This window comes from Neopelma chrysocephalum, unplaced genomic scaffold (assembly GCF_003984885.1).
Source record: "Neopelma chrysocephalum unplaced genomic scaffold, ASM398488v2 Primary Assembly neopelma1_117, whole genome shotgun sequence".
Taxonomy (NCBI): domain Eukaryota; kingdom Metazoa; phylum Chordata; class Aves; order Passeriformes; family Pipridae; genus Neopelma; species Neopelma chrysocephalum.
The window spans coordinates 598975-615305 of NW_020897779.1; the positions used below are offsets into that span (position 1 = coordinate 598975).

The window sequence follows — 16331 nt, forward strand, 5'->3', positions numbered from 1 at the left end:
CTGAGTTCCCCAGGAATTACTGAGGAAGAACAGGAAAATTGCTTATTTTGTTGACACTGTAGAGGAAACAGTCCTTGAAACGATACAAATAGTGGTCTGTGACTTTATTGGATGTAGTCTGGCCTTTTTTTCAGTCTCTTACGAAAATATTGGTGCAATGGTGAGAATTAAAATTATGGCATAGAAGTGCTTCGCAGCACAGATTCAAATCCCCAGGCATGTCTTAGTGGCCTAGGCTGACAAATGAAAGGTTTGCTCTGCCTTGATCCACAGAAAGAAATTCTGAAAAATTTAATTAACCCCTCAGGCTGTCAGGTTAAAGGAGTTATATGCAGTTCCATGCTGCATAGATTGTTAAGATCCCATGAGACTACCAGCAGAGGAGGGGTTTATTGGACACTATGGCCAGCCCAAAACTTCTAAACTCTTACCTCTTACCTAAATTCCTTGTAAAAGCAGAAACAGGTATATCTGTCAAAGTCACTTTCCCCTGCTTTATCATATCTGAGTGTGACTGCAGACTCCAAGGCAGCAGTGAGAAGAGAAATTGTAATGAAAGGAAAAAATAATGTAAGCATAAATATTAACCATTTTCTTCATCTCTCAAATGCAGATTAATGGTGCTGAAAGGCTAGAACATCCTTCTGGAGCAGTTTACAAAGGGGAATTCAGACATTTCACAGGGCTGGAACCTGCACATTTCCAAGTGGAGCAAAGTACCTTGGATTGTTCAATGAAAACAAGTATGTTTGAAATGGAAGAGTTGTGTAAACTTTTCTACTAGTTTTGATTTTATAAGTTGTAATGTCCAAATAAAATTCACCCCATGTGGGAGTAGGTTTCTTTTGCTACCAGTGAAACTTGCACTGAGTACCTGAGATTGCTTATCCCAGTTGTGTCCATTTCATGAGATCAGTCCAAAGTATGTATTTCATTCCCAGTCACAAGTTTTCAAGTTGGCTATTTCACCCACCCACTTTTTGTTACCAGGTCTCTGGGCTCAGGCAGAGTTCAAAGAAATAGAACAGTTCAGACCTCTTTCAGAGCTGTTGTTTCAAGCTGTTTGCATTATCTGCCTGTCAAATTTGCTAGGTTTAAGTTCAATTTTTCTTTAAGTACTTCCCCCAATCTAGTATCTGAAATAAATCTAAAATGTGTATTTGTTAATATTTGGCCTTTCCTCAAAAAAAACCCCAACAAAGCTCTGTCTTACCCTCCTGACCAAAAATAATAGTCACAATAGTAATATCATGATGACCAATTCTATTTTTAAGTTGTCAAACTCTAAATGAAATATGTGTTATAGAATGTACCTGGATACAAAATAGAAACTTGTATGGCAAACTCCAATGTTTGGGGAAAAAATTTATTTCAATACTTTAGAACATATTGAGTTAATTTATACCTCTATTAAAATGGCATGTTAAAACCTGCTCAGAGTGTCTGTCTTTTCCTTATGTATGAAATGACAGACATGGATTCTGTGCGAAGTTAAATCTGTAAGTTCTCATCACTTCAGCAGTAGATCACACATGGAGCTTCACAGGCATTTTCTCTCAAAAATCTTAGGGTGATACCAGTACTCTCCTGTGAGAGGCCAGCACAGTGCTTGTCACTAGTAGCTGATCTGTAGAGAAAACCATCTGGTTCTGATTTGAACTTCTGATTTCAAGTAACTAAGATGCTGATGTAGGCACACCCTTGGCAACAGAGATCCAATCTTTGCCAGCCCCTTCTGTTTTCACCAGGGAATGAAAACTTCTCCTTTTGACACTGGTTTGTGACTGTTAATAGGTGTCACAAACACGAGTCCCTGACAGCCTAATGCAAACTATTTTGCCAAGTTTCAGGATTGCTAGTTTCCACTTACACGAGATAGGTGCCAGTTCACCAGTTCACTGTGGCTTTCATGAGAGAACCACAGCAACTTGTTGCGACTGCCAGATGCCTTCATTTTTTAAGGCAAACAAGTCTCCGGTAATTGATTTTAAAAGTTATTTTCCCCTCATTTGCAAGGGATGCTGATGTATAGACAATTCTGCTTTATACCAGTTTTCCAGGTATAATGATGAGCTTGATCGCAGCTTCCAAAGATCAGCAGAAATATGTGGTTTGTGAGGACTGACATCACATGGCAGTTACCTTTTTCCCCACAGGAGGCTGTAAATCCTTGCACCTTACCAAAACAGTGCATAGCAGGATGGGAAAAGAATGAGAGGATGGATTTTTACAGGAAGATCATACAGTAACTGGCTGCATACATCAGCCATACATCAAAGTCAGGATAAACTTAATAGGACTTAACCCTTCAAATCATGACTGTTTTTTTCCTGCAGAGGATGCATGCTGAGAAGACGTTAGTATACATCCAGTTTTGCAAAGAAGGGAATATGTTCCTTGGATGAATAACCAGCATGCTTCGTAGGCCAAAACTTTTACAGGCTACAATGTTGGAGAAAGTTAAGGCAGGTACTTACACTACACTGGGAAGCTTCTGATTCCTGGCCACATCAGCTGCCAGAGCTGACTGCATCCTCAACAGGCTGGATTTCTGTCAATACAGTATGGAAGGTGAAGGAGAATTTTAAGATGAAAATGGAGTGGAGTGGCACATTTCATGGCTCGGCAGCAGTGGGACTGAAGCAGAAGTTGAAAATGCAGCTGTTTGGTACAGACAGCACCATGGGTTAAAGGCAAGTCTCTGGGCTCAACAGCTGTGACCAGTTTTCAACAGGCATTGATTTCTTTGTGTCTTAATTAAAAATGACCTCTGAGCATGCACGTTAATAGCAGATAAAATTATTTTCTTTTCAGACCGATCAACTGAAGTCTCTTAAGTCTTTAAAGAAATGAAGTTGGGTAGGGTGAATTCATAAGTGCAGCAGTTGCTGACTAGAATTTCCTATTGGAAAGTCTTAAGCAATCTAAGTAGAAAAATCTATTTGTGTTTTTGTTTGCATTTGGTCATCAATGTCTCTACACTATGAATCTAAGTATTTTGCTTTATAAAAGAGAAAAGCTGCTTTCTAGTTAAAAAAACAAAACAAACCAAAACACAACATACCAGTGCTGTCAGGAAAAAAATGTGTTGAGTCTTTGTGGTTTATTAGCAAAATGAAAAACCAGCACATTATCAACAAATAGACATACTGGGCCATCTGAAACAAAGCAGCTCATGGATCACTTGGCAATATAATGCCTTACAGCCTTTCTTCTTAAATTGCCTGTAGGAAAATCCATATTTGAAATGTTTTGTTCATAGATTTGTCTAAATGGTCTTATTTATTAAGAAACAAACCCTTCCTAGCTTGAACTGTTTGTTGAATTCATGGGTATCTTTGACCCAACAAAAAATGCACTTTCCGGCAAACTCCTTCAGAATTATAATTTTATTTTGTTCAATTTTGTTGTGTTTTGCTTCTGAAATAGCCAGCTCCAAAAAAAGAAATACTGTGTCCTCTGTCCCTAGTCCTTGACTTCAGAGGTAGCAGCATCTTCCACAGAGCTTCTGTTAATTTAGGAGCTTGTCCTTTCAGCTCATTTGCTAAGGCTCCACATTTATCTGTGCTGCGCAGCAATTATACTGATTTAGTCTGTGCAGTTTTACATTTCAGGTTTTCTGCCTGAAGGGTATATTTGAAGTAGATCTTTGTCTTTCAGGGAGAAATTACTTTGCCCTTTGTTACTGTGCCTCCTCCTTTATGTCTCCATGTTCTTACCCTTCAGAGCAGCTCACTGGAATGGCTCAAACATTTCCTTGACACATTTTCCTGTCACCTGGCCTTGGATTACTTGCATTATCCACATGCTTTCCTGATGCCCTTTGGAGCAAAAAGCCCTCCAGTAAAGGGCTGATCCTCCTAAGTGAAGAAATGGAGCAGGTGTGGAGGGCTGTTGCTCCCCACCCTCCAAGACCTTATTTATTTTTACTCAAAGAAAATTTGTCATGATCTAACAAGAAACAGAAAATACTCAAGTGCTGGTGATTCCTGCTCCCCTGCCCTGGCTACTTTGGCAGTCTTGCTCTTGGCTCCTGAGCCCTCTTGGCCCTGGCATCCCCAGCGAGGCCATGCCTGGTAAGAGATGGTGTCAGAGAAAGTAGGGAGGAGCTGATCCCATTTCCCTGTCCCCGTCAACTGGAAGTTGTCTTGTTTGGGTGCCACAGGAGGTACTTAAGATCCTCTGAGCTTGGCAAAGTAGCACAGACCACATCAGCACCTGGCTCTCACCACATGGCCCCCTCTGCCGTCACTTCACAGGGCTTCTCACCCTCCCTCCGCAGCAGTGTGCAATTCTAATTAAAAAGGAAGAAAGTCTGTATCATCTTCTTCCAAGTGCACAGTCCTGATTTTTGCATGGGCATGCGAGGATGTGACCTGAAGATTATATAATTAGAAGGCATTTGTTATGCTAGCGTTTCAAATCAGTGATTAGCATGTGACAGTCCCATCCTGGGAGCCACCATTGCTCTACTCTCTCTCTCCTGTCTTGCACAGTGCTAATTCCCAACTCTAGCAACCGCCGGTGCCGAAGGATCTTCAACTAGCCTGGGGTAAGTTTAAAATGTACTCGGAATGGGATGAAGAGTGAGATTAATTATACAATTTTTCATATTACTGGAAAAAGCGAGAGTTGTAACAATTTGATATCGTGTGTGCAGCACATAAAGGACTTAAAGTATTTAAAGTACTTTGCATTTTCAATGCCTACAGTTATTTTCAGCTGATTTCTTCTAAAATTCTGTGTGGAGATGGAGCTCCTTAGTGTGCAGAAAAATTTTGTGAGGCTGCATTTATAGTGAGGTCTCTAAAATGTCAGTTAAAAAGACCTTTTTCTTTGCTCTCACCAGCTAAGAGCTAAATTGAAGTATCGTGCTGAATTGAAGTATTTGAATGACAACCACATTAGAGTTAGTTGGAGACAAAATGTAAGAGTGATGAAAGGAAATAACAGATTTTTTTGTTCTCTTTAGAGGACAGGGGGTTGCTTTCCAAGTGGGATATTTAAAACAGCAGCAATTTCAGCCAGCAGGACTGAGACAGTCACCAGGAAGATCCCAAACATTTATTTAGGGAAACAGTGAATGCTTAACAACTGAAGTAGCAAAAGTGCATATGGATTTCCCTGCACTGTTGCCCATGTCACGATTTCATAAGAAGCAGAATGGCTCAGAAAGTCAAATAGTAGCTGTTGTCCACCAAGGCTAGGCTGTAAATGCTTTACTGAACTTTGCCTGTTTGCATGCTGATGCTTGGTGTTGTCTGTCTGTCTTTTCAATATGTGATCCTCTGCACAGCTGATTGTTTCCATGTGGGGGGAGCACTGGAAGGGTGAGCATGGTCACATAAATGCAGTGCAGGCTGCAGGACCTGGCTCCCCTCTCTCCAACACACACAGCTTTGTGCAAAAAAAACCCACCCCTGTGTTGCCTCAGCAGCGCATCGCTCCAGCCTTCAACCCCGTGCCTGGGGGATAGCTAAAGAAGGCAACTCACTGGGACCTCCCCATCCCTCCATCCACACCTTCTCCCTGGGGGATCTCATGGGAAGTGGGTGCTGGCTCAGGCTCAGTTAGTGCTCGCTGGTTGCCTGCTCTGCTTGGCGGGAGGGGGTGCAGCACCAGCTGCCCGTGCAAGGCACCAGGGCAGGGTTCTTTGCTGGTCACCAGTGGCCAGCATGGCAATCACCAACAGCAGAGGTGGCACTCAGCTTTGGTTCTTAGGCTCAGCAGATTTGGCTGCTGGAGGGAAGATAAAAACAAAAGGGGAAAAAACATCCTTTTGCCATGATGGAGGAATGTGGTGGCTTTAACATCTTGAAATTATTCTCCGGGCTTTGCTCCGAAGATGTTATTCTGGCTTGATAGAAGCTGCAAGAGTGTAAATGAGTTTTAATACTCAACTCTGAAGAAACAAGCACGTCTTTGCCATTTCTTGTCCCTAAAGCAGGGGACCATGGGCTTTAATGGCAGGCCAAGACAGTCTGCTGATGGCTCCATGTGACTGGGTATTGAGCCTGTCCAGTGGGGAGCTTGCAGAGGAACGATAACATCTCCTTGTTGATGTGGGAACTACCCTTGTGGTGGGCTGGCATATCAGGCAAACTTTGGATTTGCCATGAGTGGAGGTCTGGTAGTGGTTTAGGAAAGCAGCTTCATGGAGGGCTTGTACTTGCTGCTGATGTGCACATGCGTTCATGTATGTGCATACAGGAAGGGATTAATGGTGTGCGACTTGCTTAGTACTGAGACAAAAAGATGGAGGGGCAAATCCTCTCCAGCTTTTAACTGCCTCAAGGGGGCTGTAAAGCAGACGGAGTCCAGAATCCTCCCAAAGGTGCACAGTGAAAGGCAATGGGCACAAGCTACAGCTAAGGGAAACCCCAACTGGATGTAAAGAAAAGTATTCTTCCTCGGTACTGGAAGGCCTAGGGTGACTGTGAAGACTCCAGCTGAAGAAATATCCAGCTGGACAGAGTCCTGAGGAACCTGATCTAGTTTGACATTAGTCTTGATTCGAGCAGGAAGTTGAACTAGAGCCATGCAAGGCTCACCTGGACTCTGCTGCGAGCTTAGGACTTATCCAGTGCCAGCAGAGGCAGGATTTGACCAAGCAGCCCACATCCAGGGTCTTAGGGCCAAATGTCAACCCTATTTTCCAACCCCTTATTGCACCCTTTAGGCACAAGCCAGACACTGTTCAGCCAGCTCAGGCTGACCAAAACCCTGGTCAGTGGTGAGGACAGTGTTAACAGCTTCCCCACCCAGCAGTCAGAGGGAACAGAGGACAAGCATTCACTTCAAACCATGGAGAGGTTCATGTCCTGTTTGTGTTAGTGATGAGGAAGGACTGATTGGTTTTGGTCTTATATTAAGCAGTTCAGAAGAACCAGGCAGAAGGAGGCAATATATACATATTCAGAGAGTCCTAAATGCTGGAAAATAGACAATGTAATGCCATTATTTAATGTAACAAAGAACTAAGGGGTGATTCTGGAAATTGCAGGCTGCAGGTAGAGGACACACAAAGATAGTTACTCTGGTAAAACAGGTAAGATTTTCTGGACCCACTTAACCAAGGTCAACCTACTTTGCAGTGCAGTCATAGCAGAGCTCCTGGTATGCCTGGAGCAGGAGGGGATGGTGGCATCCCCGGTGTCCCAGTTTCAAAGCCTCACTCCTGAGCTCCACAGAGGACGCAGACTGTGCTTAAACATTGTCCTTGTCTGTACAAGTGTAATGGGGAAGCTCCTGAGTTAAACCTTCATGCTGTACAGGTATTGAGTTCCCTCTATAAGGAAAAACTTACTTCTGATACCAGGAACCCACAGAGTTTTAACAACCCGAGAGACAAGATCAATGCCAAAGGGCTACACCAGCCCTGTGTGGCCCTGAGTTGAAAGTGTATGAGAACAGAACATAAGTAACTGGGCAATGACACATACTCATATGAAGATTCTTCTACAAGTATTACTTCTCTCTTATTTAAATCTCATGTAGGTTTTTTCATCAGACAAACCTCTTCCTTTGTGAAGAGAGGTGAATGCCCTCCCGTGAGCTTCTCCTCTCAGGTGCATCACCTTCCATGACAACTGCAGGTGTCCATGTGTTAGGGAGGGTGCCACAGATGCATCCTTCACTCTCAATCACCACCTTTCACAGGTGGCCATAGGCCTGGTGATGTGCTGGGCCACAGTGGGACAGAGACACGTATCTTAAGGGAGCTGGCCTAAGAGTGGAAGTGGAGAGCACTTGGTGGAACGGAATTATGCTTTAATTCTGGCTTTTGGATGCCTTTAATTCTGGATGCCTGCCATTGCAACCTGTCCATACGTTGTTTGCTCATGCGTTACAGCCTCTTGACTCCCCCATTTAAGAATGTGCAGCAGTACAGGTGAGATGCTCTCATTTTTGCATGCCCCCACAATCAGTGTTCTTGGGTCTGGCAGGGTATGGTCATCCTGACTTGCGAGGGCCAGAGGTATAAATGTCACATTGTCACTGGAGACTTAGTGATAATTCATAATAATTCGGCAAGTGGGTAATAAAATTATAAAATCTTTAAGACAGGCTGTGCAGTTAGTGTATTTCATGGTATATTAATACAACTAATTTCATACTAATTGATGTTTGCTTATTATTATTGTTATTATTAATTATGAATAGTTAACAATTATATACTGCTATATTGCTATAACTGGCATGGTAAACTATTAATAGCAGAATGGGTAAAAATGTTCTGAAGAGAAAAAAATTAATGAATTTCCAGCAAAAAGCTGTTTTCATTGTTTTCAGTGAAAACAGAGCAAGTTCATGTTTTTCTCATATCTGTTTTGTCTTTCCTATTTGTTCCTTTTCTCTCAACATTGCAAAAACAATTCTGAATTTTGAAACTAGTTCTCTGTTAAACACACTAGTCCCAGTTCAACAGCCCAATAACAAGAGCCTCAGCCTCATGGCACTGACTAGTTTAAATTGGGAGCAAAGTTTTAGCGACTTTGCTACTCAACAAGCTGCTTCTGAAGTTGAATTTAAAGGTCTGTTTCACTGAGAGACACAAACTTAACAGAACTACGAGAGAGGAGGTTTAACTACTTCAAAAACAACTCCATTTTAATGTGTTTTGGAAGCAAATAACATTCTTGCCATTCTCTGCAATACCTATCAGAAAAAGAAATAACTTTTTCTTTTTCTGCTGAAGAGGGCTGGAGCACAGGAGCATAGGGAGGCTGAGCGAGTTGTGTTTGTCCAGCTTTGGGAAGGGAAGGCTGAGGGAGTTCTACAGCCACCTGCAACTACTTAACAGGGGTGTTAGTCCAGTCAGTCAGGCTCTTCTCACTGACACAATGAAAGAAAGGATAAATGGCCAGGGGCACAAGCTCCAACAAGAGAAAGCTTGATTGGCCATAAGGAAAAAAGTCTTCCTCATGGGAGCAGTGCAGCCCTAGGAAAGGCCCAGAAAGACTGAGAATCCTCTAGCCTGGGACATACTCGGATCTTGACTAGATGTGGCCCTGAGCAACCTGGTCTAGCTTTGGGGTTAGCCCACATCAAAGGTCCCTCCACCTTTGCTCAGTTTTTCCACCTGCCTCACCAAAAGATCCTCTGTCCTGATATGTCAGTGGATTTTCTTAGCAAGTGATCTCATAAGCAGCTCTCTTACAAATAAATTTATCCTTTCATTAACCCTCAATCTTAAGAAGATGCTCAACCCCAATTCCCTCCAGCACTGGGCTGGAAGCCTTTCAGTCCACATCATACCCTCAGCAAGAGGTCGGATGGGCACTGTCACCATGTTCCTCCCCTGGGAATTCCACACTCAAAAGCTCTCAGGTTGAAAGTGTGGGACCCCCAAGCTACACTGCTGACTGCTACAGAAGCAACTGCTTCTGCCCTGATTTCCTGTAGCCACCTAGGGTTCTTGCATATTTTGTACGTCTCCCATCTATTTAATGCTATGTGCCTTTCTCTGTGCCTACTTCCCTGAAAACATCACCCCAGACTTCTCTGAATCACCACAGTCCTCTTGGCAGAGCTGAGTCAGCAGAGATCTCTGCCATAATTACACTGGCCACTCCAGTCCCATTAGCAAAGCTAATGATGACTCACATCAGCCTCCAGCATATCCATGTCCAACAGGAATGGAGGTAGGAGGTTATTCTAGAGTCCTGAATCTAGTTTACTAGTAAGGCTGGACAGAAGTAGACTTGAATTAAATCCTGGGGAGGGGAAGTGTGGATGTGGGGCAGGGCCCATGCTGATAAGAGCTGGTGCAATCCATTTTTCTGTGTCTCTGCCCATGTCATTAATCAGGCATTATCTTAAGACTGTTCTCAACGTCCTAACCCCAATACCAGACTGATAAGGTGCTTTGCCAAGGGACTGGCTTGGGCATGGCATCATGCTCTGTTGTCCCTGGTTCCTGGAGAGGCTACATTACACTTCGAGGTGCCTTGCAGCACTCCTATATACGTCTCCAAGTCAGAGAGACAAACAGAGAAAGCAGGCATGGCAGTATAAGTGCCTCCGAAAGTGCTGGCAGAATTGTGTAGAAGCATTCTGAAGGCAATATTCTCTGTGACCCAAACACAGGCTTGAAAGACATTTTGGGTGATTAGTTGCATAGGAAAAGGTTGGTTCTTTGATGCAGAGCACTCATGCAAGTTGTTCATGTGCTGTTCAAACTACATCGTATTTTGATTGAGTGTTCATACAAAAAGTACCTTGCTGAGCAAATAGTCTCTGTGGGATTACATAGTACCTCTTAGTCACCTGTGCATGTAAGCACAAGTGGCCCTGGGCTGGGAGGGAAGTGTTTGTACCAGCGCCCACTATGTCTGTGGAGGCACTGTGAACCCAAACAGACCTTTAGGATGCTCCATTCCCTCTCAAATCCCTCCTCCTTCCTCTGTTTTCTGAACTTCGAGCATCTTTGCTCAATAAACCCTTTTTGCATCTTTCTGCACTCAGGGTTCAGATCAGCTGACCCACTGCAGGGCTCATATGTGGGCAGCTCTAAGCCATGGGATGTTCCCAGTGACCAGCCAGAGCCCTCCAGAGTGAGGACAGGAGTCCCTGCGAGGACGCACACCCTATAGCAGCCATGGACACAAACAAACACGAAGGTAAAGCACCCTCTTATTTCACTTATTGATAGTATGAAAGACTGTGAGGAAGAAATGTGCTCTCATATGACCTGTCTGTTGGCCCCCATCCAGCCCCCTGAGAGCACCTCTTAACCATGGCAGCTGTGCGCAAATGTTCAGTACTTTTAGTTTCATAGAAATACTTGGGGGTTTAAGTTTTTATCTCTTATTTTAGAACCACCTCCCTCCTCCCTCTGGAAAATAATCCTGTGGCATATGTAATGTCCAACGTGGGAAGTCATTCCTTTTCTTGCCTTGGACCCCAACTCTGCCTTAGGATGTACAAAGCTGTGTCATACATGAGGGCATTGTGATGAGGATCTGCTTCTCTTCCCCACATGCTTTGTAGCAAGGTGTTCTTGTTTGTGTTAGTGCCATAACCCAGACATCTGCACCAGTCCCAGTCTTGCAAGCACCAAGATGTATCCAGGCCACATTGCTTTCATGCAACCAGTCCTTGCTACAGTCAGCAGCACTTCTAGAAAGTCTGCAAAGCTCAGGGGTTTCAAATCCAGGGTTTTAGTGGTTATCAACTTCTTTCAGAAGAATGTGGGGCTGATGGTATTTGCTTTCCACCCCAAAATCTTTGCACTGTGCTCTGCCTTGCCACCTCAGAGGTACTGTGTCCATATGCTGAGGAACTCTTGAAACTATGAGCAGTGGAAGCAGCTTTAGGAGTGCCCACAAGTGTCAGCTCAGGAGAGAGACTGGACCATCTCTTTCCCTCTTCAAAGATGCTTGGTGGTGCCAATATTCATGGCATGGGTAACGGAAAAGTTAATTTCTCTATTATTATTGTTCTAATTGGATTAAATTAGGTCTGTGTACCTAGGCCCCTACACTACAGCAGGCTGAAAAGGAAATTAACTCAGGGATTTTTTCCAATTAATTGGTGTGCCCTCACGGGCGGCAGATGTTTACTGCAGAAATTGGGAGATAACCCCAAAGCCCCTTGCTTCCCACAGTGCAACTGTGAGGAGCCTCCTCTGCTCCAGCTCTTAGCTGTGACTTTATAGAGATGATCTGGGGTTTGACTGGGTACATGCAGAGAGTGCTCATGGCAAAGGTGGGAGGTAAAGTCACCGCAGGAGTGACCTTTTTCCCATTTCTGGTCTTGCTCAGGAGCGGTTCCTTGCTTTGAGTATATCCAAGAACATTACAGACTCATCCGTAACCAAACCCAAATGAAAGATCCCTATAGACTTCTGCAGGGGTCTGACCCTCTGTGTTATATGTCAGATTGAAAGATGCCCAAAGAAAATGTGAGGAGAGACCAAGGCTCTTTCTTGCTGTGTTATGCTTCTACCTGACACCTCTAGCCCTTCACAAAGTTCAGCATTCAATACACCCACCATTTTGTAAAAGCAGCATCTCCCTGTCCTCCCAGCATCTGGTTTGTATTGTACTATTAATTCAGAGACATGTCCTCTTGCTCTTTTTGGGTCAGTCCTTACCATTCCACAGTAAGAGTCCAGCAGTAACATATACATCAGAACAGGCATGGGCCCCAGTTTTCATGATTGAGGAGGATCACTGTACACACTGCTGCCTTCTCAAGCCTCAGTTCCAGGCATCATGAGAAAGCTTCAGGCCAAAAGTTGGTTTCTAGTTCACAGGGTTGCAGAGAAAATCTGTAAAAAAAGACCCAGAAGGGCCAAAGCTGAAAATGAAAACAACCTGTCATTTAAAACTTGAAATGTGGGACTTGGTGCAGGCTGGCTGATGAGTTCTGACCCCAAACAGTTGGCAGTCTGGAATCATAGTTACTTTTGCCAGTCAGCCCCCTGCCCCTTGTTTCCCAGGAGGAAACATGGGAGGATATTCCCCAGAGGGTCAGTGTCTGACCCAGCTACCCAACCCCACAGCCAAGAGAGCCCCTTGCACAGGCAGGAAGTGGCACATGGACAGAGAGGAGCACATGGCCTCTCTTCCTCTCCCTTCTGCAAGTCACTGGGGAATTTGCTCAAGTTCCTCTGAATCAGGACAAATTCTAGAGACCAGAACAGGGCCAATTCATAGGTGCCCTTGGTGGTAACCCATATTCTACCTCAGGGGTAAAGAAATCAGAATGTAGTTATGCCTTGTATAGCTCTGACTTCCAGGCTCCAGCTCTCCTCTGGCTGACTGCATAGAGTCTTCCCTGCACACTTTTCCAGCCTCTGCAGGACTGAATTTCTGTGGTCTTAAAGGCCCAGGTGGGTCAGACACCGAGCACCTGCAGCCAGCATGGAAAGAGGGAGCTTGGCTTCCCCTAGATTGGGCATGGGGTTAATGGTCATGTCTGTGACTGACAGCTGAGACAGGTGAAGCAAATTCTTGGAAGCAAGAGAAAACCCACCTCATGAAGTGGCATTGCCAAAGAGAGGTGATCTAGACCAGGAACTAAGTGGCATGGTATTTTCTGGGAGTGAGGGCCAGCCCGGGACCCTGATGTAGGGAATAACATGGGAACTGATGGCCATTGGACTGCATTTCCCTCAAAGTGCAGTGGCAGCACAACCAGCAGTAATTTCTGTTGGACAACCAAAGGTTTCTTCACAGAAGAGACAATATTAGAAGAGGAAACAATAAACAGACATTTTGGTTTCAATCAAGATGGTTGGACTGGATGACCTTTAAAAGGACCCTTTCAACTCAAACGATTCTATGATTCTATCTTTAATGCCTAGAGATAATGTCTCTGCAGTCTCCAAAATACTTCAGCAAAATAGATATAATCTCCTCCATGAGCTAAGTCTGTTTCAGAAATGTTAAGTCTATGTCCATAGTACAAGATCAGGTGAGATCACAATGCCACAAAACCCCAGGAATGACGAAGCTGATGAAAAGGTGTAATTTTTTGGTGTTAGAAGAGACATGATTACTGCTCGGAATGCATTGTGACAAAATATAACTTAGGGCTTAAAAGATACAGATCAGGTCAGCCTTTTGTGGAGATAATAGAAATACGTAAAAATATAGTAGAGGATAAAATTTACTATTTCAGAAGAGAAACGTATCAGTAATGGTTGAGGACAAAAAACATGTTACTTAAGGTTGGTCCACAGAACTAAACTTCACAGGGAGCACTTTAGTCCTGATCGCACATACAGGCTTTCTCGCTTCTTTGCATGGATCAGCTTTGGCCAGACAGGACAGCAAATAAGGTGAATTTAATGTCTGATTTAGGTGAGTTATTCCTGGTTTATAATTGCAGTTTATTTTACAAATGATATGGTGTTCAGATCTCCTAAAGTGAGACTTGAGTCCTTTAAAACTGATTTGTTCCTCAAGAGGGACTTCAAACCCTCTTTTCCGGTTATTTATAGCAACCATTATAAGTCATTTTAATTGACTAAAGTTCTTTATTCCCACAGGGGGGACTGAAAGTGTGCCTGTGACTACCCCTGCAACACAGATTTCCCAGGTAAAGTTGAGCAAAATGCCCTAAATAACTCCATGAGTTTAAAGAGTTACTAATATATAAACAGTAGTTAAAAAGCTAAATTAAGTGGAAGGAAAAAATATAGGCACTTATGAGGAACATGGCAACTCAAATGTGCACACTGCATGAGTAAATATCATACATATCACATCTTGGGCCACATCTTGAAAGACCCTTCAGTGAAATTTCTCTGCTCATAACCAGTTGTGTTTAGACAGGTGATTTGTGAGCTCAGATAATTAACCAGCTGGCATCATTAGCATCAATTAGAGAATATCAATTCACTGGGCTGGAGGGAGATTTCATGGCTGAGCTTTTAGCTTTCAGCAAACCTGATGAACTGTCCTAGGAACAAGGATCTGTTGATTGACATGGGGCAGGGGTGTCTTCTGCAGAAGGGGCCCAAGTCTTCTATGGGGCTTTGGGTTATCCCGGCAGCCTCACAGTGTCTCAGACCATGGGGTGCTCTTGCCTGATAATCCAGATCAGCCAGAGTGTTGAGTCTTTCTGCATGTCTTTGTCCGGCTTCCCAGCCAGGAGCTTGGAAACCCTGTCTTGGAGTCAACATTGGCTCAGGGTGATCAGGTCCTCCAAAGCTCTGTGGCCGCTCTTTGTGTTGACATTCTTGCTGCAATGAGACACCACGGATGCAACAAGGTTGTGTGCACCACAGCCCAGGGAGTGTCCTTCCTGTAAGACACAGTTTCAGCGTTTCCACATGAAATGTTTCCTATGCATTTCCAGTCTGCAGGAAATGCAACAGAGTTTTAAGCACTTTAAATCCCTGGTCTGGTTCAATATGGAACTGAAATATGAAAGAGGAAACACATCCCTGAACTGGAAATCCAGGCTATTTGAGACCTCCCTTGTCACCACTGCAACACTAATGCCTGTAACTGCTTGTAAGTGCAGTATGGCAAGTGGAGAAGAAACTGCTTTCCATGAACCAGTGCTTCTCTCATCTCCTTCCTCTTTTCCCATCCAGGCAGCTCCAAGCAGGAGCTGTGACTGGGTTGCTGAAGGGCCCAGCACAGTGGATCCAATGCATGTGGAACAGTGTGCTGGAAACATCACGCACACATGTTGGTTTCCAGCTGACATGTGGATACCCTGATGAATCCTGAAATGAAAGTTACCAGCTAATTCTTCCCTTCTGATTCAGCAAAGGCCCTATGGACAATGGGCAGATGCGGAACAAGAGCTGATAAGTGCTTGCAGCTCCCTTTAAGCACCTTCATCGTTCTCTTCTGTCCTTACCTTGCTGCTCTGCCTATATTCCTAACATCCTTGCCTAGGAATATAAATACTAGATATACTCCTAAGGCTGGTTCTTTACCACTGTAAATCACTGCTTTCCTGCGATGAGGCATTGCAAGCCTTCCTGATGCTTGGCTGTAGAAGTGCTGCCCTTAAACACAGGAGTTAGTAGCTGTTCTAGAAATTGGTTGTTCCCTGGTAAAAGAATGCATCATACAACTCAGAAAAATCAGATCCAGGGTTTGTGGGAAACGTTGGATTTTGTGCCAGACTGGTTTCAAGCAGTGTCCTCAGGCAGTCACTCTTTTGAGTGACACAATGTGTATTTACTCCTTCAGATCAGCCTCAGCAGATGTGCGAAGGGATGGGCAGTAGATAAGCTGGGGGAAGTAACAGAGAGTACTCCTTCATGACCACAGAAGGCTTTGCTCTTTTCAAGGATATATTTATAATAGCAGAATTATCCCTGTACAGTATTTCTTTATCACGAGTCTGTTTTCTACTGGTTTTGACAGGCTTCAGCTCAAGGTCCCTGACAGCAGGCCCTTTTTCTAGTCTAAGGACCTCAGGCAGCTGCCAAGGTTGGCAGATGCAAATAGCCACCCCTTTGGGGACAGAGTCCTGGACAGCCTGGTTAGTGCTGGGGGAGATCTGTGGGGACACAGCTACTCATGGAAGCAAGGGTTCCCTCTCATCTTCTCAGTGGCAGCCAGGGCAGTGAACCCAGCTCACCAAGGCTCTGCTGCCTTCTTTCCATTGCAGTCCTTCCTTCCATAAGCCATCCCCATCTCCTGGCCACAACCATCTTCCCTGGGCTGCCTCAAAGACTGAACACAGTTTTAGGCTGCAAGGATGGTCACTACCTTTTGCAAATGTCTCAAATTGCTGGCACTCACCAAGAGAGAAGGGGCAGGCTCTGCATCTTTGCTGCCTTTGGTCCTGGAAGCAGCATCAGTTCTGTCCACCCTTTGTGCACAGTACAGCACATGAGACAAAGGCTGAGGCTC

At 44.3% G+C, this 16331-nt stretch overlaps 2 protein-coding genes and 1 long non-coding RNA gene across 8 annotated transcripts in view; 2 read left to right on the forward strand and 1 right to left on the reverse strand.

The window, feature by feature from the left end:
- Positions 1-427: 427 nt before the first annotated feature.
- Positions 428-2896, forward strand: MORN2 (MORN repeat containing 2). The gene is given in 4 exon segments (XM_027696992.1): positions 428-671; positions 674-743; positions 2564-2590; positions 2592-2896. Coding segments are annotated over 4 exon segments (261 nt in total). The 5' UTR covers positions 428-607; the 3' UTR covers positions 2692-2896.
- On the reverse strand, positions 2341-13221 carry LOC113974135. Its single transcript, XR_003536457.1, has 3 exons — positions 12982-13221; positions 12098-12274; positions 2341-2551 (listed from the first exon to the last, which is right to left on the reverse strand). It is a non-coding gene; the product is annotated as an uncharacterized LOC113974135 (long non-coding RNA).
- ARHGEF33 (Rho guanine nucleotide exchange factor 33) overlaps positions 4216-16331 on the forward strand; it is a 32886-nt gene continuing 20770 nt past the window's right edge. For 3 of the 6 annotated variants that reach the window (XM_027696985.1, XM_027696986.1, XM_027696989.1), the window contains exons 1-2: positions 4216-4552; positions 14000-14049. Coding sequence is in view for 1 of the 6 variants with exons in the window: in XM_027696983.1 (XP_027552784.1) it covers positions 10601-10622; positions 14000-14049 (72 nt within the window). In the remaining 5 variants the exon portion in view is untranslated. Of the gene's footprint in view, positions 4553-10467; positions 10623-13999; positions 14050-16331 lie in introns of those variants that run through there. The other 3 variants (XM_027696983.1, XM_027696988.1, XM_027696987.1) reach the window with 3 other exon arrangements.